The 27,062-nt window shown below is 37.4% G+C and overlaps 1 protein-coding gene across 3 annotated transcripts in view; it reads right to left on the bottom strand.

Annotated features, from left to right (window-relative positions):
- Positions 1-6,573: 6,573 nt before the first annotated feature.
- NEBL (nebulette) overlaps positions 6,574-27,062 on the bottom strand; it is a 251,660-nt gene continuing 231,171 nt past the window's right edge. The window contains exons 30-32 of one of the 3 annotated variants that reach the window (XM_039388523.1): positions 17,450-17,565; positions 12,117-12,146; positions 6,574-11,982 (exon numbers count right to left, since the gene is read on the bottom strand). In XM_039388523.1, the coding sequence (XP_039244457.1) occupies positions 11,806-11,982; positions 12,117-12,146; positions 17,450-17,565 (323 nt within the window). In that variant the 3' untranslated portion in view covers positions 6,574-11,805. The remainder of the gene's footprint in view (positions 11,983-12,116; positions 12,147-17,449; positions 17,566-27,062) is intronic. The other 2 variants (XM_027744706.2, XM_027744707.2) reach the window with 2 other exon arrangements.

The raw sequence follows: 27,062 nt of genomic DNA, 5'->3' as shown, positions 1-27,062 counted from the left end.
AAGAATTACAGCAAATGACTGTGGCCAGTGGCAGTTTCTTAATGTCTTCACTGCACCAGGTAAAGAGATCTCCCACTACAACTCAGATAAAAGAAGAAACAAGAGAAGCTTGCTCTGCACTGCAACATGAAAGAAAATAAACTATGAAGGCTGGTTTTCATGGTAAAACCACGCTTGAAACTGCCAGCCAAGGAAGGCATTAAATGCTTTCAAGTGTAATTTCATTTGAAGCAAAAAAACCTAAATTTTACTCCAGCAATGCTCCTTCTGTTCCTCCAGGCTTTGTAATTGGACTGGAAAGTGTGAAAAATATTCATCACAAGTGCTCACATATCCACTTAGGAGAACTGGTGCTTGAACATCCACTACCCTTTCCTGCCTGTCATAAGCAGGAGCGAGTGGTGGGGCTCAGCTCCCAGGTAACATGGTCTATCACAGCCCACTGGGATACCTCTGGCTCAATAGCTCTTTCTGCCTTCCCTGAGTCTGTATTCCCTCTGGCACACTGGCTCCACCACCTCCATTGCTGCACTCCCACCTCCACGTAACACATCCCTGTGTCCCTCCTGCCACAGCTACTGCTTTGCTGCCTGAGATAAAAATACACAACAAAGTAGAAAGAGCAACTTATATTAAAAAAAAAAAAAAAAAAAAAGAAAAATCAAAAGGAGAGCTCAGAAATCTGTCGGTACTGACCCCATGCTGAATGGCAGTGCTGAGATCCAGGTTTTGCCAGAAGGTGGCCCTCAAGGTCACCCACCCAGAGTGACTTGGCCTGAGAAGGTTTGCACTCAGGACCTGCTGCCATCAGTAAAGGCAAGGCACCATCAGCTAATAAGCAGCAAAACCTGTCATTTCCTCAGAGCTTTGTGAGGAGCACCCATACCCTTAACAAAGCTGGGAGATAAAATTAGGACTTGGCTCTCAATTTTTCCAAGTGTCCCATTTCTGCTTGAGGATTTCCTATCTGTTGAAGGCCAACATAAGCATTCTCCCACCCATTCCACACAACACGATTTAAAAATTACGCATGACATATGCTTAGCAGGCTGTACTGACTCAGAGCTCTGTGTTATATATCACCCCTTCATATTTTCTTCATAGCATGTAGGAAATGCTGTGGCCAAAACCAAGTCTCAAATATCTCCAAGCTGGAATGGCATGGACACTCCTCCCTCCCCATTTATGTTTCACAGCCCTGAACACTCTGCTGAGGATGTATCTCAGGTCTATTATAAAAAATCAAGAAGAGATGGTCTTTCAGAGCATGACTGCTTTAGCTCTTTTCATCCAGTAACTCAAATCCTCATCCAGATAAGTATCTTGTTCAAGAATCAGTAACTGCCAAACTACGGAAAGTTCAGAATCAACACCCATTTCACTGATCATGTCCCATTTCACACAGCCTAATTAAACAGTCCTTAGACTAAATAGTCAGAAAGAAGTCCACACAGCTCTAGTCTAGTTGTTAGATACTTGGTTTAAGGGTAAACAAAATTTTATGATTCCTAATTCAGTGACCATTTCAGTATTTGTATGCAATTCCTTAAAGGATGATGACCAGTTTCCTAAAGCACACTCAAGTGTTAAAATGTTGAGTAAAATTTCCATCACTCTGTAACCAGATTCAGATTTCAGATGTGATTTGAAAAACCCACTTGTCTCTCACCTTCTTGGTTCTGAATCTAGATGTATTTTAAAATATGTCTCTTCGACCCTGTTTTGCCTCAGCTGAACACACAACATAATACAAACAAGAAATACAGCAGATTAAGAAACCTTGGTCTGGACTAAGAAACAAGGTCCATTTACTCTGATATGATCCATGGTTTCACAACATTGCTTTCTGAAATTAGATAAAGCTGATCAATCCTGTACAAAACCCTTCACTACTTATCTGTAGAGAATTCAAATGAGAAAAAGCTTTTTAAAATAATCTAAAGCACAGACTAGATAATCTTGTTATACTCACCTTATTTAAATGTGGAGTTCTGGTCCAGTTGTAGGTTCCTCATGACAGCGATCAGGTTAATGCATGTTGCAATTACACATGAAAAGTCTGTTGTTATTTTACCCCCAAAAAAGTGTGTTTCTTGGACAGGATTCACGTAACCTTAAAATATACACTCACTAGACCAGCAATATTTATAGAAAAAAAATCGGGGGGGGAGGGGGGGGGGCAAAGGAGTGTGTGTTTTTCACGCACCATGTGTTCCACTTAGAGGACAAATTAGTTTGATTGTGACCAGTGACTATGCCCTTGTTTTGGATCATTTTGTACCAATTCAGACCACAGTTCTGGCCTTCTTGCAAGAGGGTGAGTACAATCCTGTTCACATCCTTGATCATTGAGAAACAGTTTGGCAGTGCTGGAAAAAGAAGAAAGGCTTAAAATAAGAAAACATACATCTCTAGACTGGCAGAAGGCCCTCAAATGAGCAGATCTGATGTATTCTTCTGGCTTAGCCACCATACTGTAAGAAGTCAAAATAGAAAGCAGTAGCATACCAACAAAAACATAAGCAGTGACTAGTCAAAACAGCATCTAAAATCAATCTGCTCAAAAGCAGCTGCAGCTGTGTTGACTTTATAGCATCCAGAAAACAAACCAAGTTGCAAAGTTACAACTTTACTAATCTCACAGAGCACTGGTACAGTGCAGTGATGACTACCATTTTCAAAGTAAGGACAAGCTGAGAAAGTTCTCACAGGAGTCCTTGCTCTGACATCAAGACTGTAGCTGTTGCCATTGTAACAAATGTCCCCCCTTTCATAATAATCACAGCTGTGCAACAGAGCATTGTGGCCGGCGGCAACTGAACAGGGGGTACGGCACTTGTGCAATATGTTTCAGGAGAGTGGAATGAAGAGCCTTGAAATGAAGGATATTTCACAGATGTTATTTAGCATAGCAATGAAAAATTGTAGGAAGAGAAAGTTACTTGACGTACTCCAATGTCTATGGTCTTTCTCCCTTCTCACAAAGTTAATTGCCACAGGAAATGAAACATTGAACATAGAGCAGAGCAAAACCATTTTAGTGGGTTTTAGGGGCCAGGCAAAAATGCAAGGGACCAAATTAAAAGTTTAAGTAATTTAAAGGTTTGAAAGCATAATTGTAAAATGTTGTCTTCCAAGACCTTACAAGACCCTTGAATCTATTCTTCTACTGAAAATTAATTTCTCTAAAAGCACACTAATAACTTTTAATAAAGTTAGAAGAAGGAAAGATAAAGGTTGGAAGTGCAAGCATGCTGAATGTCAATTCAAATGCCTAGATCCACCCTGCACATGGCTTGCCAAAACTATGATTGATTTTATTCACTTCCATATTGATGGAGGAATTGTTTAAGCTGCATAGCTAACTAGTTCATTATGAATAACTGTCACCTAATTCTTGTATTTGTTTTGGACTGCTGGAGTAGAAATGAAAACAACAGTCTCTTGAATAGCTGGGTCACTCAGATAAATACATAAACTCAGTTCTCAGTTGAACCACTTGCCAGCAAGACCTGATATGCCACTTATCCCATTTAACTTGATATATCCATACTGTAAAATAGCTGCAGTCATCAAGGTCTGCCTAAACAGCACCTTAGAGCATAATTCATCTAACACATTTTAGATGCATGCTTGCTAATATCACTACTATCTATGAGATTGGAGGATGTCAATGTCATCTTGAGTCAGAGGAACTATAAGTAAGGAAAAAGTGTTTACTTTATAAAGACACATTTATTTATAGAAAGGCTGGGATTTGGTACAGATAATCATGTTTCACAGAGATCCTACCTGATGAACACAGGACAAGCAGTGCCAGGAACTGAAATGTTCCGTTAAGCAGGACAGTGCCTATCAACACACCTTCCACAGTGAGCAACAGACTACATTTACATGGCATGAGCCCTTCACTGATGGAGAGAGAATGACTCCTGAATAAAGAGTTCAGCCCAGAATTAGGGATAACATAATGAAGATGTTAATCCTCTGAAGAAGAGAATGAACAAGAAGTGATTTAGGTATTGATCAGAGAGAAAAAACTGTGGTCTCCCTCTTTTCTGAAATCAGTAGCATGGCTCAGAAGCTGCCAGAAGCACCCACCGGCAAGGCAGGCCAGGGAAAGCACAGTCAAGAGGACTCTTCACAAAGAATTGTTCAAAGCTGACACAACAGAAATGTAATACCCCTTGGGGTAAATGGGTACATGCTAATATTCTTTGAGTTCTGCTCAAAGATCTTGACAGGAGAACAGACAGGTGAGCCACTTTTACGTTCCAAATCTGAATACAGAAACTATGGAGGCCAAAGAGTGGTGTAAAGGCCTGACTGAAGGGGTCCCAAGCCCATCAGGTTTGGTGACAGAGATGTCAGAACTTAACAGAAAGAAGAGGAAGCAAAAGACCAGAATGTACAGTGAAGCCAGTGGACAACTGCTGGGGGAGGGAGACCTTAATGAAGAGACAACACTACCATTTTTCAAGCAATTTAAATTCTTCTCAGTGCTTTGAGAAGCCTCTTAAAAGTATCTCCTTTGAGTCCTGGAAAAGCTGCTGTTCAAGCAACACAGGTCATAAGTATGTCACAAGAAGAAAGATGGAGGAGGAGCAAAAATATGGAAAAAATATGGCTTGAATTGAAGAACAATCACGAAAGTTGACAGCTGTTTGTGAATCATTGAAAATGGATATTTATATGCCAAGCAGTATTTTAAGAGCCAGATGTTAATATCTGGGGATCTCTCCTTGTAGACACAAGTGGTCAAATCCACAAGCCAGTAGTCTTCTGCATGAGAACAGGCATGTTCTTATGCAGATTTTGTCAACAGCAGGCAGGTGGGAAAGAAAACAAAGCTAAAATATATAAAATCAAGGACTGTTTAGACTCTGTTTAGGACATAGTGCATAAATATGAATCTCCAGTTTCTGCTGTCATTGTTAATACTTGCCCAGCACATAGCACATTACATGGTATCAAATTTGTGGAGCTGGTGAGCTCTGTCACTATAGTTCTAAATACAGTTCAGAGATAGGAGCTTGCTGTAGTGTCATGGGGCTCAGTCTTCTGACTGTACACAAAGGATTTCCTTCCCACAGGGCACAAGAACATGCACTTTAAACCTATTGACATTTTGTTTCCTCTGTACTATCTGAGATCTCCTTTTCTTGAAGGATAAATTTGCCTTTATGAATGCCATATGCCAGTGGATGGCCTGCTCTTGGGATTCCAAATAATTGTTCAAAAGCTGAAGGAGGTATCTGCACACTACCCCAGAGTCACTTCTGACACTACAGCACAGACATACACTCAGACAGGTCAAGCAAATCTACACAGTACTGCTCAGCTTACAGGTTAGTTATTCAGATGGTACCCTCAGACATATGCTTGACTTGTAATAACCTCTGTAGCAAAATCTGAGTAAGAAGTCTGTGGCTTTTCACTTCAGCACGCCTTCCCACCCAGGTCATGCTACCTCTTTCCTTATGTCAATATTACTGGTTTTGAGGTTGTGCAATAAACAGAGTCATTGAAAGAATGATGATAAAAGGAATCATTTGGAAGAAAAAAAACAAATCTGGATCATTTGTTGATAACATTTTACTGTGTCCCACAGGTAGCTTCACAGAAAGACGAGAGACATAGTCACTGCAGGACAGGATTAGAAACATGGTTGGGCTTGTTAGTGTGAGTGGGAGAAGGGCAGGGAGGCAGTACTTGTCACAGCCAATGCACTGGGCAACTATTTGCTCTGTACAGGGAACTCTATGGTATATTAGCTTACTCTTGCCAATTAACACAACAGAGAAAATCAAAGGCCCAGTTCTGTGACAGAGCAGACATAAGGGCATCCTAAAAGCAGTGATAGCTGGAAACTCTCAACCTATCCAATACACAGCATGGCCAGTTTCCACAAGACTTTCAAGTGTTTATCAAGTTGATAATTACATTCTATGGGGCCAGTAAAGACAGAAGAGCCTTCTTCATTTCAGTCATTTGTTAGATTTGACACTGCTATTGAATAAGGACCTAATCCCTCAGATGCTGAACACATGACTCCTACCAAGTTCACATCGGTGGCTGCCAGGAGGACCTTCACCTGAAATATAGATTTAGGATAGAAACAAAAATCAAATACTTCAGTAGCACTAGCAGATTATGGAGAGATTTTCAAATAAAACACATTCCAAGGGCTTGAGGTCCATTTTGGCAGGTCTTAAATCTTTTTCTTATTGAAAACTGCTGTTTGCTACAGTATATATAAAGATTGGATTTTGCTATTCTGGCAGCATTTCAGACCATGGAATCAAAGCTCTGTAACTAACGAAACTTCATAGGAAATGCTAACATGTATTTCTTGAGGAGAAATTAGTGTGGTAGCAATGGTATATCACTTACCTAAAAGGCGCTAACCAGCTCCATCTGTAGCGGCCATTTGTCCTCATTCATTGTTAACAGCCTTCTTCAAACTAACACTTGATAAAAATATTCTAATGCAGTCCATTATACCGTACAGTTAACACTCAAATAAATAAAACATGTCCCTAAGCATAATAATCTTCTTCAACTACAGGCAGAGCAGTTCCAAAATACTTCTGGATTTTATTTTAACTTAAACTTTCTTACAATGTTGTAAAAATAATTGACTTGTGTAAATGAATAAAGATAACCCAAGAATGACATTTGTATATAAAATTGTCTTAAAGAAGCCAGCAAATCAATTTCTTTTCATTAGTGTTGCACTGAGAGCATGCCTAGCCAAATGCCCATTCAAAGTCCAGCAAACCAGGATCAATTAAATCAGCAGATCTCCTTCACTTACTATCTTTGCTTATTTAAACAAATCAAGGGGCATGGAATGTAACTTGGTGTTCAGTTGAAGAGTTACAAATACAGACTGAAAAAGCAAGTTAACCCTCTAAGGAGAGGGCATGTCTGAAATAAAACAGTGGTTTAGGAAACTATATTCTGAGATCAAGCTTGACAAATAATAGTGCTAAATATTCTACTTAAGTTTGAAAACTCAAAGCTTCCTTAATTAAAACGATATACATCTTTGATAGCTTATATGAATGGGAATGGTAGCTTTACAGAGTATTGTTTATGAATATAATACATACATCATGCTGGGTTTAATATTTTATTTGAATGACGGTTAATGTTCTGCAAAATTGCTATGTTACATCCACTGTGACATCAACTAAAATGTGAACTAGTTTGCATAGGTTAGTACTTTGGGCAGCATGATGTTGCTCTAGTCCACCAAAGCTTAAATATTCACAGTGTAGAGGAAGAAACAGGAATTAAAGCATTTCTACTAAAATATATTTTAATAGCTGGTGTTAACTTTCTGCATAACAAAAGCCAAATTAAGATGATACATCATATGATCCAAGAGAAAGTTTATCTGTCCTTTGAAAAACAGTTGTTACCTCCATAACTGTATACCCCCAAATACAGTACAGTTTTGCAAAATAACTAAAACTTTACACACTTTAAAGCAAACATAAGCCAAACTGCACAGCGGTTCATTTTTGCTTTTTATATCACACTGCAAAAACCAACAGCCGAGTTTCCACATCATGCTAATCAATGTCAACACAGTCATTGCTGTCTTCCAATGGTCTAGCAATTTCTAATAGTAATATTAAATACACGATTTAAATGCTACAGTATAGCTTATTTCCCCCCCAAAATAATAATAATTAAACAAATGTCAACAACAACTGGATTACAACTTAAGTACAATATGCAAATTCTATTTATCAGACACAAGAAGCATATGAAATTCCTTTGAATATACTGTTGTAGTGCAGGCAGTATAGGAAATAGAGCTTTCAGGTTTTCTTTCCAAAGGAGAGATGGGGTTCCTATGGCATAAAGCTGGAGAAAATCACTAAAGCATTGCGAAATGGTTTATTCTTTATACTGCTCACCAGTACTTCGCATTTGCCAGCACACCAGTTTGGAGAACTTCTTTCAACAGCATCTTTTGTCTGTTTCAGTATATTATTTAAACATTTACTAACTAAAGCATATTCTATAGTTTAAATGGAGTATTAATCAACTTAATTAAAATCTAAAATTTTATACCCTGTACCACCTTCTGCCAAAGACCTTGGTATTTGTCATTTCTTTTCCATTGTACAAGATGACATGCAGTCACTGTACAATAAAAACTAGAATTATTACCTTCCCAAGTATTGGAGACCTTCCATATCCCTGAGGAACACTCGGGAGGGACACTTTTGTCAAAAACATAATCCATGGGAGGTGATTCTCCGTCAAATCCCAATCTGCTGAAGTAGTTTATTGTATGTCAAATGTAATCAAGAAAACCCTGTTTCATCAAGATTAAATGCTAATGTTCCATAATGAAAAATTACAACTGCAGTATCTGTACGTAGCTTTGTTTAGAAAATGAAGATTAGCCAGGCAAGAAAGAGTAATGAAAAGCAAGGCACCCATTTGTTCTTGTATGTATGTATGAATATGCTCTATGTTGTTTTCTACATTTATACTCGTGTTAGCAAGAATTAAAGCATTCTTTACAGAATTCTTTATTTCTAAAAGGAGAACATGTGAACTTCCAATCTGAACTTTGGAACAGCTTGGGAAATTCACCTCTGTAAAAGTCCTTTCCTTTCCCCGGAAAAACTGACTACGGGAAGAAAGAACAGTGAGGGGAACATGCCGTGCTAAAAAGGAATACGTATTTTAAAGGTGACAAGGCAGCATATAACATCTTTTCACCTCTATATCACACTGCATGTAACAGGCTCCAACATATGCCTTTTAAAACCTATGCTGGCACAATTTAGTTTATGACTTACTTTCCCCACCTTACAAATTTTAGATCTTATAAAAACATTTTTTTAATTGCACTCTGATAATTTTGGGCCTTTGATTGCTTTGCTTAGAAAAAAGCTGCATAATGACATTAAAGTTTGTTTTATATCAAAAAGCAGGAACTGTTCCACATAAACACAAATTCCTAAGCATATATGACATAAAAAACTTGATTACATGAATGAGTAATGTAAACCAGATCTTAATAATTTTGCTGATATACCATTCTCAAGAGAAATACAATTCTCATACTGTTTTGTTTTCTTGACCTTTTATTTTTTTGCATATTGCTTTAGCTGCTCTACCAAGCTAATGAATTTTCAAAATTCATAAAGGAAATTTTATTTTGATTGTTTATTACAACATAGTTCTTTAATGTCATCAAATGCCCATTTTCTCATTTACTTCTATGCATAAAGTGTTCAACACTGCAAGTCGTCTCCTCATTTAGGAAGAATGATCATCTATTTATAGGTTGAGATTCTTTTTTATAAATCACTGAAATCTGTAACTTGATTCAATATATCTATTCTCTAAATTTTATTGGGTTAACAAACTGACAACTTGTTTTTATTGTTGTCAGCATTACACAGCTAATAGAGCAGCAAGCAGCAAGTGACAGCCAATTGTGCCTCAGGCATCATCTGAAAAATTTGCTACCCAGCATAAGATGAAATTCCTCTCCTTGCTGTTGACGGCTGGTGATGAAAACCAACACAGAAGCAGACTGCTTTTTTCAGAGCTTCTAGCTCAGCATATCACAGCAGCCTTTTGAAAAAGCCATTTCACTTGCAAAGTTTGCTATTTCACGTGGATGTCACCAGCAATGCATAAGGTTCTGCTGCAGCAGCAGCTCCTTATGCAAAACTTTCAAGAATTTTAAATGACAGCAGTCACCCATAGAGATTGGATACTTACAGTAGTGAATCTCTGGTTTTAAACAATACTTTTTGAAGTTAGATGCTCCTGGACAGCTTTAGCCTTGGAATTAGGCCACTGACAAGAAAGCCCAGGCAATTCCACAGTCATGGGCATTTTTTATTTTTTATTTTTTTTTAATGCAGTCATTCTATTCTGTTTGGCAGCTGGAATCAGCCCCGAGTTAGCAAAACCCAAAATAAAATTGCATAAGCTTTCCAATTCCTAATTGTATGCAAAAATAGAACGTGCAGGTGATTTGCATTGACAACTTTCAGTTGACATAACAAATCCATACTGCCTTCCTTATTCTTTAAATAGATATTGCAAAGTTGCCTACTTTGTGAAATGAGAAATACAAAATTGTCTATAAGCTCTATATTTAATTCTACTTTAAAAATTTTAGAAGTGGAAGAAAGCCAGTGCAGACTCAACATTCTGAGGGTTACTACAAGCGTCTCTAACTTCTCTAGCATATGGCTGAACCCCACAAATTATATTATCAGTAAAAACATTTTCTGCGTCTGCATCCGCACAAATAAGTTCCCACATGAATCTTTAACTCTTTTGTCCTTCCTCCCAGAATTTCTCCCTGGGAGGGAATGCAGCATCCAGTCAAAGCAAAAGCAAGTTCCCTGTGACCCAAGCCTGCTGACACAGTCCCTCTTACAGGTCCACTGTGTCACCAGTTGTTTGATCCTCTCCTCAGCCTCACAGACTGAGACCTGGATCTCTCAGTTCTGACCATAATGTTAACAGACACCAAATAGCATATGTGAAGGTTTGTCAGCAGAATATTTTTACTGTTTTCTACAGATGGCTAAACTGAAACATAATGGCATAGAGTATGTTGGACTTTTGTTTAGTTAGCTTTCCCTTCAGTGTCAGTTATGAGAAAGATCAAGTCAGTAAAAGAAAACATATTTCTCCATCATTAAACATTTGGCAAGCGTACAACCCACTGCTGGATCACCAAGATTTTTTTATCTGAAATGCACTACAATAAACAGAGCTCTCCTCCACTCCTCAATGGAGGCATAAGTATTTCTGAAGCAGGGGTAGGTACATTAGCTCATCAGCAAAGCAGCCATTAAGCGAGTTACCTGTGGTAGGTAAGAAGGAGGGGTATGACTGCAGGCTTTGTGTGACTGCACAGCACCGGGGCCTCACACAGGATATTTATTTACAGCAGTACAAGTGAAGGTAAAGGAACTAACATGAAGTACTGGTTGTACGTTGCCCTAATTAAGTTTCTATTTAAATGCTAGTTATTATTAGAAGGAAACAGAAGACTTGACAGGTTTTATACTTTAGATAGTCTTTGCAAGGAATCTTCTGTGGAAAAGATACTGAAGAATCATGGATCTAGATATGGATCTAACTGATGGATTGGGATGCAAGCAAAGCTGATAGGTCACTTGTAAATAAGAAAAAATGGGTAATGCAGAAATAAATGTGGGTATGCAAGAGTCAGGAAAATTTTGCTGTTAAAATGGACCTGTTTATTGTAAGGCTGCTGGGCAGTAGGGGATTTTATTGGTTTTTTTACTGGCATATTACTTGTCATTATATCAAATGACTGAATTATCTACTCAACATTTTATTTTTTATTAGGATGCTAACTGCTCAAACGTTAAACACCTCCCTAATAATTTGAAGATGTGTTCAAACTCAGTGTGTTAACTTCCTGTGACTTCAGAGTGCCAGAAGTGCATCGATTTTATGGTTGGTTTTACAAAGAGAAATAACCTCTTTGATATGTAGGGAAAAGGTATTTTCCCTTTACAGGTAATTGACTAAAATCTTTATAGGATAGGCAGCACCAGGCTTCCATATATGTTTTTCATTTTGAGAGAGCATGATTATAAGCCATGCTATTTTCAAAGCTCTGAGCTTCTAAATTGGATTCCGAGTAAGAATGCAAACTGTTATAGCAGTGATAACGTAATGATCATGTACTCTTAAAAGATTCTTCTGACTTTTTTTCTAAAAGGTTAGATTTTGAGTAAATCATAATAAAGCTCAAAGGACTAGAGACAAAAATTAGTTAACAAACTCAATATAATTTGCTGGAAGCATTCCTGTTTTCCCAGTTCTCTGAACAGTACCATACATCCAGCCATCATCTATTGGTTGCACATTGATGATATAATCACCATCCCTGAAGGAAACTTCATCTTCATCTTGAGCGCTGTAGTCATACATAGCTCTATACGTTCTCTGTTGAAGGAAAGAAAACAAGGCTGTCAAGTCTCAAGTCTAAACAGAGATAGATTCCTTCTCTTTGCACAAAGATGAAAAGAGAAGGAAAAAAGAATAGAGGGAGCAAGGCAGAGAGTAAAATCACAAGTTACCTGTTGAAAAGGAACGGTACTCTCTCCACCCTGTCAAAAATATAGTGAATACTGAGTAGCAAAATAATTATTTTTGTTAACCTACATTGTCCAAAGACCTCATACAAACAGATTTCAAGCCATTCACTGCATCTTGAAATATTCCAATTGTTGTTTCATTTATTCACTAGTAACAGTTCAATACATCCAGCCATGGCTAGCTGTGCTTCTTCTTCCTATTTGCATGATTCCCAAATAGCTTCTCCTATGTCTTCACTACAAAAAGAAACATAGTCTTCATCCAGGTCATTAACTTTGCCATCTCACGGAATGTCTTTCATTTCATTAGGATTCTACCCTGAATTAAGAATTATGATGCATTATTATCTAAAGAAAAAACAAGATTTCTAAAAGTCTGTAAAAATAATTTTTATGAATACTCATTTTTTCATATCAGATAAAACGTTCTCTTTAGCACTTAAAGTCCCATCATTAGCTAAGCCATGATATCAAATTTTTTTCTCTATTTTTCTACATAGAGTATTTGTTTTCACTCATAACCAATAACATGCTATGATTTTATACTGGAATTCAAAGTGGATTTTCAAACTCAGGGGGAACAATCTCCTCTTGTACCTTAACAGAAGAAAAAAATAGCTCATTTTAAAATTTCCAGGAATGCTTTCTTTTTTTTACCCTGGCTCTTGAGAGAAGTCAAGAGCAGTTCAAGCATCACTGACAATATTCAATTTCCCTTTCGGTAATTTTTGCTATATTATCATAAGTAGCTGAAATTTTCTGGTAGAATGATTTGAAGAGGAAAAAAAGGTAAAAACAGTCAATGTTTGAGTTATGCCTAGTATTATTGTCTGAACCTTTTAATAGACAGCTAACTTCATTCTGCTACCCAGATCAGGAAAACAGTTCTGGATTAGTTTTAGTATATATCATATATGGGGTTTTGAGGGTTTTTAGTAAAACTCTTTTCTGAAAAGGTGGAGACTTCTCCATACAGAGCGAGGAGGTCATTTGTTACATGTTGGAAACGTGGAATTATTTAATCCAAACACTATAAGGTAATTTATCATTTCTGTTCCCATGCCAGAAATACACTTCTTGTTTTGATTTGCCTTTATAATTGGTAGTGCAGATTAAACAGTATGGAGAATCAGCTCCTGTTCAAACAATGGAGACCACTAGAGACCACCTTTCCTGACAAGCCTACTCTGAACTGTATTTCAGTCTTGCTCTGTATAATTGTTCTCTGCAGTGCCTCGTAATTTTGCTGCCCTACAGGCTGTGACCAAGACTAATTTTCAACCAAAGGTTCCTAAAAGTCTTCCAGGTGTTCATGGGAGTTGATGAAAAAAAGCATCATTGTTTATGCACTACATCACAGCAAGTAATTGGGTGGGTTCTATCATCACCAAAAATTCCTTAAAGAGAACTAGCGGTCAGAAGACCCTCTGCCTTTTGGAATCTTATTTTTTCCAACTTTTTCAACTAACTAACTTTCTCTAAACTAACTCCGAAAAAGCAGTGAAAAACATGCTATTACAACAAGTTCAGCAGCAGTTAGCCCTTTGAAAAATTTATTTCAAAAGAGGGTCCATTTAAGAAAAATGGTAATAAATCTATATCTGGCATAAGACAGCAAATGGATTTCACTCTGAGCCATGCCTATATGTCTCCCTTAAATGGGCAAAGGCTGGGAGAAGAGATTAGATGTTTTATTAAACCAACACAAAATTGGAAAAATAGAGAGTTCTTGCTCACTCAGAAGGATGCTCACTCATCCTTAGAGCACGATGGCAAAGGACATACTACTGCTGTCTCCTTAAAGGCAGCTTGTTTACATCACTGTGGTGGCACAGTTGTGAAGACAAGCTGGTAATTTCAAACTTCAAAAGAATTTATTAGGGCCCTAAATGCTGCTGAGAAACCTAAATTTATGGCCTTAACACCTAATTAGGTGCTAAATGGCTGTCAGGAGAAATCTCCATAATAATCCTGTTAGCATTTAATGCCTAATTATCACTGCAGAGTGTAGTCTGTGCTATATAATTGAGAATTACAATGCCTAAAGGACTCAAAGAAGGGATTTTTAAAATGTATTTTAGTGAATTATTCCTCTGTCAGTAGTGAGTTTAGCAGGTACTGAGTACAACAGGTTGCAAGAAAAGTTTGGAGTTTTTTAAAACAGTCAAATACTCACTTATTTCTCACTTCCTCAAAGGTCTATCTCACAGCTACTGCTTAGACAGAACAGTTAAGTCCTCTGCACATAAAGAACTGAAGACCAATTTATATTCTCAGCTCCCTAGCTAGATCTGAACTGACAGATACATTTTTCCACTTTATCCACTAGTTTATACTCATTCTATGGATGGCTCCTTGCAAGGAGCAGTACCTGTTGGAACATCCTTTCACATACAGCAGCTAACTTGCAACAAGGGTTTTGTTTTCCTATCACTTTTAGATATCTGAAGGTGTTTTATTTTCCAAAGAGGTAAACAGCCTGCAGGCATCTGTTATAAAACACTTTGTAATCTGAGCAACAATTTAATTCAGCCCATTATGCAGAACTGCTCACAGAAAGTGAGCAAAAGTTAAGAATCAGAAAATAATGCTATTTATCTGAGGAAAAAAAAATCTATCAAAAGATTGCATTAGGATCATTCCTCACACAAAACACAGCTCACAATGAAATAAACCAAATTTTGAAACTGTAGAAATTAGAAAAATTCGGTTTCTCAGTATAGAAGATTGGTGGGCATGATTATAAAATGAATTTATATCTTTTGGGGACACTGATTTGATAACAATACAACAAATCAGCTGAAAGGAGTAGTTTTACGACAGTAGCTAACTCTTCAATTATGCTCACTCTGATATAACCCATGGGAACTTAATCACTCTCACCCTAGAGATGTCCTGGCCATACTCAGGCACCTTCGCTGCTTCTACTTAAGTCTCAAAAACTGTTTGTGCTTTGAGGTCACTATTCAGTCTAGGATTTCTTTCCTTCAATCTCCTCCTGCTGTTACTTTCTTCTCTTACTTCTTTCTTCCCTCTGTTACTAGCCAGACAACACCACATCTCTGATAGTACTGCTCCAAGCCCAGAACTGAACAAGCAGCTGAAAACAATGAACCTAAACATTGTGTTTGTCAGATCTCCTACACCATGTCCATATCACATTTTAAAAGCACTCCAAGACTAGATATTTTCAGTCTGCGCTAATTACTACATTTAAACACATCCTCAATCAGGGGTTTCCCCCAAGCACATGCAGAGAATCCTCTGTATCATCCCAATAGCTGAGAGTAGCATGTCCAGCACCCTGGATAAGCTTCACAGGGTAATGAAAATGCAGTCTTCTGGCATGAAGGTGGAAAGGCAAAGGAGCACAGCAGGTTTCTAGATGCATCTGAGATGCCTCTTTTGGAGCAGAATCAACACCCTGAGGTGACAACATCATGCTCATGTCTTCCTCACCAGACTGGCAAGTTAGCAGTCAGCACCAGGCAGCAGTCCTTAATTTCTGGAAATGTTTGGGGTTTACTGTCTACAAGAAAGCCCACTAAGTTTTTAACAGCAGGAAGATCTGTTCAAATCATGATGTTTGCTGTTTTCCCATGATAAGCAGCTATTATCACTTAAAAGGATGTCAAGTGACAACAGTTGCACAAAAGGGATAAGAAATCCTGTCGAAATAAGTCAATCCTTTATTTTTAAAATCCTTTAATGTCACTCCCTTCCTTTTCCTACTACCTTTACATTTCCAGTTCTGGAAGGAGAAGCAGATGTTGATTCTCATGATGACTGAAACTATGCTGTTTCAACAGTCTGCCACATAAGTCGCTGGGACATAGAGATAGAAGGGCAATAGTAGTCATCTACCTGCCCACATGGCTGCAAAGGCTGGTAAGTGCATTTCAAGATTTGCAGGCATCTCCATTCTCTATCTGCTGGATTTAAAAGCTGTTTGCTTTACTCCCCAACTACTAGAAATCTCCTGGCAAAGTCGAGGCTTTCCGGTCTCCTACTTTTCGTACTCTGGCCCTTTTGGAAAACAGCCAGTTCCCCAAGTGCCTTGTGATATCCTTGGAAATTAATGGTTGATTCCAGCATCAGCCGTCTCACAGCTGTCATGCAGCTGTCCAAAGAGATTCTCAGGTTATTGATTCACTCAAAGATGCAGGTATCTGAATCCCAGATTTTCCAGCAAGTTAGCCCCCTCAGCCCCAGGCAGATAAGACTCTGGGAAGCCTGAAACCACTCACACCTCACAGAACATCATGATCTTTACAATACAAAATGTCACAGAGTTTCACTCTTACAAAAAAAATACAAGTTTCAGTAACCTGGAAAACAAACATTTTCAAGCTCAGCAAGCTCTAAGTTTGGTTCATAATTAAATATTTATTCATCTCTAATATGTGACAGATGTAGTAAATATACACCCATTCAAAATAGTTTAAACTTCAAAATTGCAAGTCAATATTTTTAAGGTAAAAGGTGATTGGATCTGAAGTATGGAATCTCTAGGCAGCAATATAATTTAAAAAATATGATAACCATTAAAAATGAACTTTATATATAAAGAGTTCAAAAGGAAAAAAGAAGCTCAATTTCCTAAAAATCCCACCTGAATACCCATTCAGCTCTCCTACCAGGACCAGTTACTTCTAAAATGAAATATTCACTCCAGCTTTACATTCCCATCCACCACAATTAAGAACTTCGTGACGTGGCCACAGTTTCATGATAAAGGTTCTTCTCAGTTGCCCACCAGTATAACTCAGTTTGGATCAGGCACAAGTTGGTGCATGACTCTTCAGTTGAATTAGAAAGGGCGCACCAATACAGAGACTGAGCCAGCTTTATACAAGAAGAAATAAGTAATGCAGATAGGCACAAAGCCTGTAGTACAAAATCAGCGAGTCAAAGAAAATCGAAACTAATTTAAATCAACAGGGTGATCTTAAGAGATCAGTGAGTTTCATCCAGTGCTAGGAGCATGAATTCATCACAGAGTATAATATAAAGTTCAGCCTGTGAAATATTGTCCAAGCATTTACTATTTGTTTTAAGTAGGTAAAAGATTCAGTTATTTTTCTGGATATCATAAATTATTTTTTTATGCATTCTGATGCAAGAGTTCTTACCACTGCCTATAGTCTCTTAAATCTTTTTTATACATGAGGACTGTCACTTACATTTAGGACTAGGACAGGCAAATAGTTTAGCTGTAGAACTCAAGGGGATCAATTCAATCATATTTAAGAGATTTCCCAATTGCTGATGATGTTGCTTACCAAATAAAATTCTCCTTTAAATCCAATACTCACCAGACTTGCTGAATGAGGCTGTGAATGCATGGACCTCATGGACGACATACTGGTCTGGTGCATGTATCCATATCCTTGAGTCTGGCTTTGCTGATATGCCCCAGGGAGAACAGGGGCTGCATTAAAGAAATACAGACACCTTAATTAAGATTTAAAAATGGTCCTTATTCTAGCATTTTGTAGAAACTATTTGCATTGTTAACATCAATTCCTCCATATAAAACAGTCAGAATTATTTCTATATACAACATAAGGCTTTTTATAGGTTGAATTACATATAAATATAGCCAAAGCTATATTTAGTCCACAAACACTATCAAGCTTAGTTGGAAGGAAAAGTTTAACTTACCATTAGAAGTCTAACCATAAAAAGGTGTATGAAAGCTTGAGACACCACTAATTCAATTTTGATACTATCATAGATGAAGCATCACATATATGTCCCATAAACTGACATTTTTAAGGAAAGATTCATGAAAAAGAGCTATATTAATAGTTTTTAAATGCTTCAGTAGAAATTCACTGCAATTCTTAACTCATTGCAAACTAACTCTTATTTATTGTGTTATGAGCAAAGAAGGATTGTGATTCACAGGAAGAGACAGAAATGTTAAAAAGTGAACACAGAGTTGAGTTTCTTAGTTCAGTCTGATGCTATCAACATTCTTAGCCAAGCACAAAGAGATCCATGCTTCCTTAAATGTTTCAAACTCCACCTTTTTTAGTATCTTCCTCTTATCACACAATTGTTCCATTTCTTTAACACATATTTTATTCACATTATTTTAACAATTTTTTATGTTAATCGTTAATACATTGACTTCTATTTTACCAAGAGCTGCTGAAAGCATTAATACAACCAACAGAGACTCTCTAACTCCATTGGTTACTAGGAAAGCATTCATAAACCTCTCATATCTGCCCAAACATCCTACTTCAGCAACAGACCAAAACAGAGTGTGTTAAAAACATGGTTGATCAAAAAACTCTGAGAAGTAAGCCCAGCATAAGTGACTACTGACTGTTTTCCTAGCCAGGCAAATAAGCATTTTTAAAGTAAAATTAAGAGACTGAAGTGGTTTTCAACATCTAAAGACTGAAAGTTTCATCACCATATATTTGTGTGTTTTATAAGACTCTCATTCACTCTGAGAAAAAAGTCTTCTGGCTTGTTTGGAGGTTATTAGCCCATCTCCACAGTTATTTACCAGAATTTTGCTAATTCAGCTGGAAATTCATTTAGCTACACTGAAAAGAAAATGCATTTCTGTTGATACTACTTCAAGTGGTCCATTTAGCTGATATTCTATCTAACTCCTCTACCAAAAGCTGTCTGCTGCTTTAAGCAGAAGAGTCCTTGCAGGACATGAGTAAAAAATCTTCAACCATGGAGTCATACAGCAGTCCAACACCTTCTGAGATAGATCTCTTGGGCCTGCTGGGAAGAAACTCTTCTGAAGTAGCCATCACACACAGATTCAAAAATGACCAAAGCTAATGTAGGATTTAATGGGGTTCACAATGTCTGGAATGATCCAGGACTTGTAAAATGAAAAAATACATGGGAGTAGCAGGAAAAACCATTGAAAATATATATATATAGAAGTATTCATATTTGCACTAAAAATTCTCTTTCTCTGTTTCTTAAATTATTGGGACAATAAATACACGTGAAAAGGCATTACTGAGAAAATGTTTGCTGAACTATTTCAGAAAGAAAAGTCAACCTTTTGCTTTTGGTGAGCTGCTTTACCAATCCTGCTCCTCCAGCTAACAAAATCATTTATTTCAACTGAAGGTTAGCATATCCAAATGCGCTAAGTGTGTAATTACAATTTGGGATGCTACTTTTTGCTCTATGATATTTGTAAAGATAAGTAACATTGTATATTTAACTAGAATTTTTCTGATGTAGAAAACATGCTTCAAACTATTGTAATGAATAGATTGTTTTGTTAAGTGAGTGAAATTAGTGATACACAGTCAGATGCAACACTGGAACATGATGAATAATGGATGTTTTAGAAGTGCCAAGTTCACTCTAATGACATATAAGTAGAAAGACATTTTAAAGCAGTTCAATCATCAGAGAATTGCTGCTCATTAACATGTTCACAGGATTATCATGCATTAAGTGAATAGTCCTAAGTAGTTCATCAAATAATTTATGTTTCAATGTTGTTACAAGCTATTTCTACATGACCAGATGTAGCCCTTCATGAGACAATAGAGAAAAACATAATTTAATCAAAGGTTCTGAGATCAAGCTGGAATGAATATATTTTGCCTGATTCACCACCAGCATAAATGTAGGTCAGTTCATAGAAGCCAACGAAGCCTTATCTCCTCATACCACCCATAAACTGGTTCTGTGAGTTGAAAACTGAGCACAGCTTGAACTTCTTAACTTAACAGGAGGAATATCTTCAGCCAACACTGGCTGCTGATCAGTCAGCACCCAGCCTGCTCTGCAGCAACAACGGGCTGGTAGCTCTTCCCTGGTCCCTGGTAGGGGCAGACACCCCAGAGTCCCTTTCTTCTTTTCTTCTTTAGAAAAGTAAAAATGCTGGTAGGAACTGGATTCCTTCTTCCCAAAACAGATCTTTCTCCATTTCTATCAAGCATCCCTTGTCAGTGTAAGACAGCAAGCCTACTGATGGTCAGCTTCATTATAGCCTCCAAATCAACTGGCTCATTCTGGGGACAATAATCTGTGCCTCCTGCCTCTGTGACAAGTGACAGCAGGAGATCTGAGATGTGCTCTCCTCTTTAGCAATCAGTCTCTTGCAAGCTAAGAGAATTCTGTCAAACTGTCTCAGCAAACCTGTTTGCTACTTTATCTGCAGTGGTGGAAACCACAGATCCATGAAAACAAAGTATTTCTTCCAAAGCATTAGAAATTTTGGGAAGTGCTAGAAGCTGAATATTAGAAAAAGATTCTATACCAAAAAAAAGAAGGAAATTCTAGGATTTGCTGTGTTGATTATCTCCTAGTAATTTATTTAGGTATCATATATGTGAGCATATATATCAGTACTTTTTAGTGTTGAAGACGCTTGATTGAATAATTACACATGGGTTGGTTTTTTGTGGTTTTTTTTCATTAAAACAATACTGTAGTAGGGCTGCAAAAAACAATCATTATTTTTTAACAAGTCTTTACAAAAATAATTAAGAAACATCCAGATGGTTGTCTATTTGGAAGACAATTTGGGAATCACATAAATAAGCTGTATAGTGAAGAGACAACATATCTGAGCTGTATTTCTGGTGACATACAGATGATTCAAGGTGAGATTAAATGATGCAGAGAAAGAGTTAGAATTGTCTTCATCATCATCACCTATAGTTAACTGCAGTCTTTTGGTCAGACTGAAGTATAAAGTTCTATAACATCATTGACTGAAGCAACAGCAAAAGCAATGGTTTTAGATAACCTAAGGGAACAATAAAATACAGTGATGGAACATGAAATTCATTTAGCTGAAGCCAGATTTATTGGTGAGGGAGCTGAGGGCTGACCATTTCTCCCAGAAATACAGGTGGATGTTTTTTCTTGCTGCATTAAGACTTTACCAGATGTATTCTAGTGTATCAAAACTTTATTTTCCTTGTCCCACTTACCAAGAAAGCCAGATATTCATTTTAAATTATCTACTTGAAGAAATTTATCATATATCTCTTTATAGGCTTCCTCAGAGAAAAGAGAGAGAAAAATGAATGAACATGATAAGGCAAGCAGAGAGGAAGCCTTCAAGAGAAAGAAGCAGCTGAAAGAATGATAGCAAGTATCAAATTGCTGCCACAGACAATGGGGTCTGCAGAATGTGTACCAATCAGGATATGCTTTGAGAAGAACAGGGACAGAAAAACGTCAGACTGTGGAAACCGGAAAGGAATCATTTAGAGAGCATTGTATACTACAAGGTTAAATTGTATAACTACAAGGTATAATTGTACAACTACAAGGTTAAAAAAAAAGATTACGCAAAAAAGAAAAATCACTTAAAGGTTAGGTTCCAAGATACATGTTATTAAAACCATACTTAAGCTCTTTCACTCTTTTGTACAGCAGAACCTTGATAATCCATGGTAAAACAACATATCCCCACTGCTAACTACTGCATTTTTGCCTTTTACCGCAACACATGCCATTTACACCATCAGATGGAAAATAACAATCACTTAATTTACTCCCACATACATCATGCAGTTTTAAGCATTTATTTCACTTGCTATTTTGATATTACCTTAATTCATCATTTCACTCCTAAGACTTCAGAGAACTCACAAAGAATAGTTCAACATTTTGTAGTAACTACACGAGAGAGTACAAAGTAAAAAGAAAGATTATGATTAGCATGTGCTCAAGTCTAGTGTCTGCAAGACACTAGATAATAAGCTGTAGATTTTCTGAGCAGCATAAAAGTTGCAACAGAGCCAGAATAGAGTATCATCATACTGTGTTACCGCCATTACGACCAGCTCACCCAAAATAGATCAAGCTGCTTATGGGAATCATGCTGTTCCACATATACTGAAGTCCTTCCCCTGTTTTGCCTTGTTGCTGCTGCCTTATTTTCCATAGGTTGCAACATTTAGTACAGGCCTCAGAGCCTTTCTTTAGAAAGCCTCCCCCTTAGTTTTCAGTTCCTTCTTTCTTTTATCCTTTCCTTAGAAATTACTCAGCCATGTCCCATGCAACAGAAGACACAGTCATAGTGATGCAACCACATGTGGGGACATGTAGGTCTACAGTTCCTGCGGTACTTGGGTACACCCCATGTGCTGTTCACGTGGACAGGTCACTGTGCCCTAACTGCACAACCCCCTTCACCACTTCCCAGTGCAAGTTACAAGAATACATAGCTAAGGAAATACAACCCTAGGAAATATAGGAAATACAACTGCTACTGCTGTGTTGAAGCTGCTGGATAATAACAACTGATAGCTTTCAAAGCCTTCTCCGGAAAGTGTCACTGATGTAACTTTGCTTACAAGCTCTGGTTTATTTTTTTGTTTTCTATCACTTTCCCCAGATATTGGCTGCTGGTTATGTCCCATGAGGTGGTTGAGACAACCTAACACTCCTACCACCTTTTCCTTCCTCTCATCTAGGTTGTTTTTCTGCTGGCTTGGTGAGCTAAGTCAGCTCAGCAAGGGATCAGGACAGTGATAGATTCAGTGCAAGGATGGAAGCAGGACCAAGTGCCCAAGGCCACAGACAGCAGAAGGCAGCAAACTGCTGGATGAGCTCAGTTGTCCCGAGGTATGTCCCCCTAAGCACTTCACTTTTCTGCAAGCTACATCTGAGTTCAAACAGCAAAAGAGCTGAGCCTCTCATAGGATGCTTCCCTCCAGATATCCCAGCATCCAAATCCAAACAAAGCACCCCATATAATGCAGATGCTCCTGTATGCTTACATGTGGCCCGCACTGCTCAACTACTTGCATCCTATGTCTCCACAGTATTTGAAAAAAGTCATAGTGGAAGCTTAGAGAGGATTAAGCCTAATGCAGCCAGCTAAAAACAGGTATCAGAGAACTTAACAGACTTCAAGGCGCGTGCAAGGATTGCCTAGAGAGGCTGATACGAGCTGCAGAACTCTGCAGCACCCCCATGGTACTGAGCAAGGAGATGGTCTCCAAAGGACATAGTAAAGCAGTCACAGGAGCAGAGAAAACAAACAGAAGAGTACAGGTATGTTAGATACAGACAACGTTAGGAAAACCCCATAAATAATTTTACAGTGCAGAAATGATGGCCAAGAATGCTCCTGTCCCAAACTAGGATGCAAATTTAAAAAAAATCCCAAAGGTTCATGCAAAAAGAAATTTTAAAAATTAGGTAAAGAAACAATTTTTTGCTAATCATATAAAAATATCTACACTTTTCAATCTTTATTATAATTTATGTGGCTCTTCAAAATTAAACATATTTCAACAATCTCAAACTGAAATAAATAGGGTTATTTTGGCAATAAGATATTAATCACAAGTGATCCATTGCTACAAAATGTTTGGCATTAAACTGCTATCTTCAGATGAACAACACTGAAAATTTCCCTGTCATGTCTAAAGTTAAATTGCTCTGCACTAACTTTTCAAACAAGCTAGAAAATTGAAAAACACACTCTAAACTGATTATAACTTTTATCTATTACACAGTTTTGTTATTTTCTAATCAAAAAGAGTAGCACAGCAGAGTCACATTTACTGAGAATAGTTCAGACTGTGTAAGCACACAAAAAATACTAACCTGAAGACTGCAGATGCTGAGACCTGATACAGAACAGTGCTGTTTTTAGAACAGTAGAAAACATCATGGTAAGGCATCTTGGCATTTTTTCTTGTAAAAGTAACTTTCTCTTCATTGCTTTTATTTCCTTTTTTTTCCTTCTTTTCCTTGCCCTTTACTCGTCAGTGAGCTTGCTTTCACAGATGTCTAAGCTACCAGAATGGTTGTTCTCAGTTGTGCTGTCAGAAGCAGCAGTTTGTCGGCATACTATCCATTACAGGAGTCAGTAATACTTAGTAAATTGGAATATCAAACCCAGATATAATTAGGTTGTTGAAATAACAACCTGAAAGGATGGCCTAATTCACACAGACTGTTAATAAATATCTGCCATGCTCACTGACCTCATTAGAATTGAAGCTCTGAACTACTTGGAGTCAGAGGCAAATTCAGAGCATAACAAACTTAGGAAGTTTCCATAACCTAAATTCTAAAGATATATGATACGCGCCATGCAATATTCAAATACTTAAAAAATGATGGAGAGAAGGTCAACAAAATTACTAATCTCTAACTAACGTTAATTATTCATGATGCAAAAAATCAAAATGTCTCTCCTCTCAAGATTACTTAGACATACTACAATGTATAAAATAAATATTTTAAAATTCATTAGTGTCATGATTAGATGACGATTGTTTTAAGTATCATTATTTTAGAACATTATTTTATCAGCCAGCAATAACTGAGACTAACTATATGTATCCACCATACAAGCTGAAGTAGATCATTATGGGAAATGCAGAATCATGCAATTACAACTCTTAAAAGCAATTTCAACATAAGAAATTTAAATCTGATTTTGAATGAAATTACCACAGATCTCACATAGCTGTTTAGCATACATCAAAGAAAGCTAAGAAATTTTAAAAGGAACAACAAAAAGAATGTCTAATGTGCTCATGACATATAGAATTCTGTGTTTTGTTTGAGGTTCCCTTTTAGGCAGGGACTATTTCATACGTCAGTCCAAAGTCCCTGATTTGTATGAACAGGCAATATCACTAATAATAGTTACACTGGTCTTTATGGTATAAGTCCATCATAAATCCAATAGCAGATGGAGTGGGAATTTGAGAGGTACTAACTAGGATAGTGAAAGAACAGTTGGCAAACTGTCTCTCTAGTACCTCATGGCCTACGTGTCTGGTCATTCAGACCTTCTCCTTAATTCTTCACATTTTGAGGAATGGTGGGTCAATTCCTTTATATTCTTTTTCAGGGCAAGCTATTTCCCAAGGTTCATTTTGGCCTCTCTGAGGGTTCTAAGTCTCTGTACTGCAAAAAGCCAGTCTCTCATGGACAATTTCTTCCTTTAAACAAAAGTAGTATGGCTTTCATTTTCCTTCAGAGGCACTGCACAAAAGCGATATATTCAGAGAAAGCCACGCTAGCACAGTCTCCAGGAGCCTTGTCTGCGAGCAGTTATTAAATGTCACAGTCTAGAGAAAAATGAAATGAACCCAGGATGTCCTGTTTTCTACAGTCAACCTTAAAAGAAAGAGGACAGTAAGCCGAACATCCACTCTCTTCATTAAAAGACAATAACACAGGGAATATTTTTGCCAGGAAGTGGTTGTGGATGCTCCTTAGAGCATCATTTTTACTGAGGAATAGGGATTGGAGGATATTGAGTCACATCTCAAAAGCTTTTATGATCGTTAATACATTACTGTCATAGTAAAGCATCACAGAGTTGTAAAGTATTAAATACATGTAATCTAGTGCTCTGCCAACAGGAGAGGAAAAGAAGCCAAATCTCGAACGACCCACGGAGTCTCTGTCTGTGTCTGACTGTGGAGCAGTGAGGTGGTGAGTGGCTGTCTCACAGCCTGCAAAGAGCAAAAGCCAGTCCTGATCTGGCAGAGCAGACAGTTTTGATGATCAGAAAATGCCATCAGCTTCCCCAGTCTGCCTTTGCAATGGCCATTTAGGACTGTAAGACCATAAACACTCAGAAGAACTGATTTGATAAATGTAATTCCATAGCAGACCCTTCAAACAAAAGCTTTTTCACATGAAAGCTAAAGGTGTTTGTTATAAAATAGGGTGTTAAATGATCTCCCTGGAAATACAGTAAGTAAAATATTTTAAGTGTTATCAGCCTTTAAAAATATAGGAAAAGGCTGTTTGTAGTGTTTATTCATACTCACATGTTTTTGTGGCTTTTGCTAAAAAAATGGTAAAATGGAAATGAACACAATACAAAATTACAATTTAGAATGAATGATAATAATTATTATCTTCATCCAACTTCTATGAACAGTTGTTTTGGGAATTTTAAAAATGTATGAATTCTATATCTAACATTTAGGACTCTATGGGTAGTTACAACAATCTACTTTACTTACAATTTATTTCACTTAAAATACAAACCATTTATCCCCCCTTCCAGATCCCACTGACAATTTCTTACTACAGCACTGTAAAAACTACTTCAACTATTTGGCTTCTAACCCTAAAAGTGGAGTCCTATTTATTCCCAGGTTTGAATCCTAAAATGTCATTTTAGGGTTATTATGAAGAACACAGAACATTTTAGACCAGTCAAATGTAGTGCAACTAACAAAATATTCCGTTTTGAATATTCAACTACAAATCTTTTCTAGATGTTCAATTCACTCATTTTCCTCACAAAACCAGATTTAATACATTAAATACTCTATCGTAACTTGAGGAGAAAAGAATTAATAACAGGGACTATATAGACTACATTGTGTCTTAGGAATTGTTCCAACCATTCAAATATAAAAGGACTACCCCCACTCATTTTAGTCAGACACCACTATGAATATTACTTTGGAATTAGTCATCAATGGTAGCTGTACAGACCAAAGAGTTTAGCCTATGCATCTATAAACAGCTGGTATACCATAACACTCATATGTATCCTCATTTACCCTTCCGGTATTGTACCTGGGACATAACCAAATTGCAGGGCATCCTGCTCTGAATATGAATTGCAGTCAGGATTTGGTGTCACTGACAAACAAACCTTACCACCAGCTGACTTTTTTGCCTGACATTCAATCTAAGCTGTAGCACATCTCAGCTGAGAAAACAGTACAATATGCCTTTTCTTTCCTCGCGCACCAGACCACATTATTTTATTTATGAAGGCACACAATGTCTTAAAGCCAGCCCGAGGCATCCTCAGTCCTAGTGGGGCCATGGTGTACCACAGGAAGCTGCAATTCCTACTTAAATTGTGAATAGGCAGGGTTTTGCTCTAGGCTTCCTCACAAAAGGAAAGAGTAAAATAAAGGTCATGTTTACATGTTACATTACCCACACGCCTTCAATTATAATTTGAAT

This window comes from Pipra filicauda, unplaced genomic scaffold, assembly GCF_003945595.2.
Source record: "Pipra filicauda isolate LSUMZ 115617 unplaced genomic scaffold, ASM394559v2 scaffold65_size3143899_pilon, whole genome shotgun sequence".
NCBI lineage: Eukaryota > Metazoa > Chordata > Aves > Passeriformes > Pipridae > Pipra > Pipra filicauda.
Note: the sequence above shows the minus strand (reverse complement) of the source record. Positions and strands in the feature narration are given on the sequence as shown.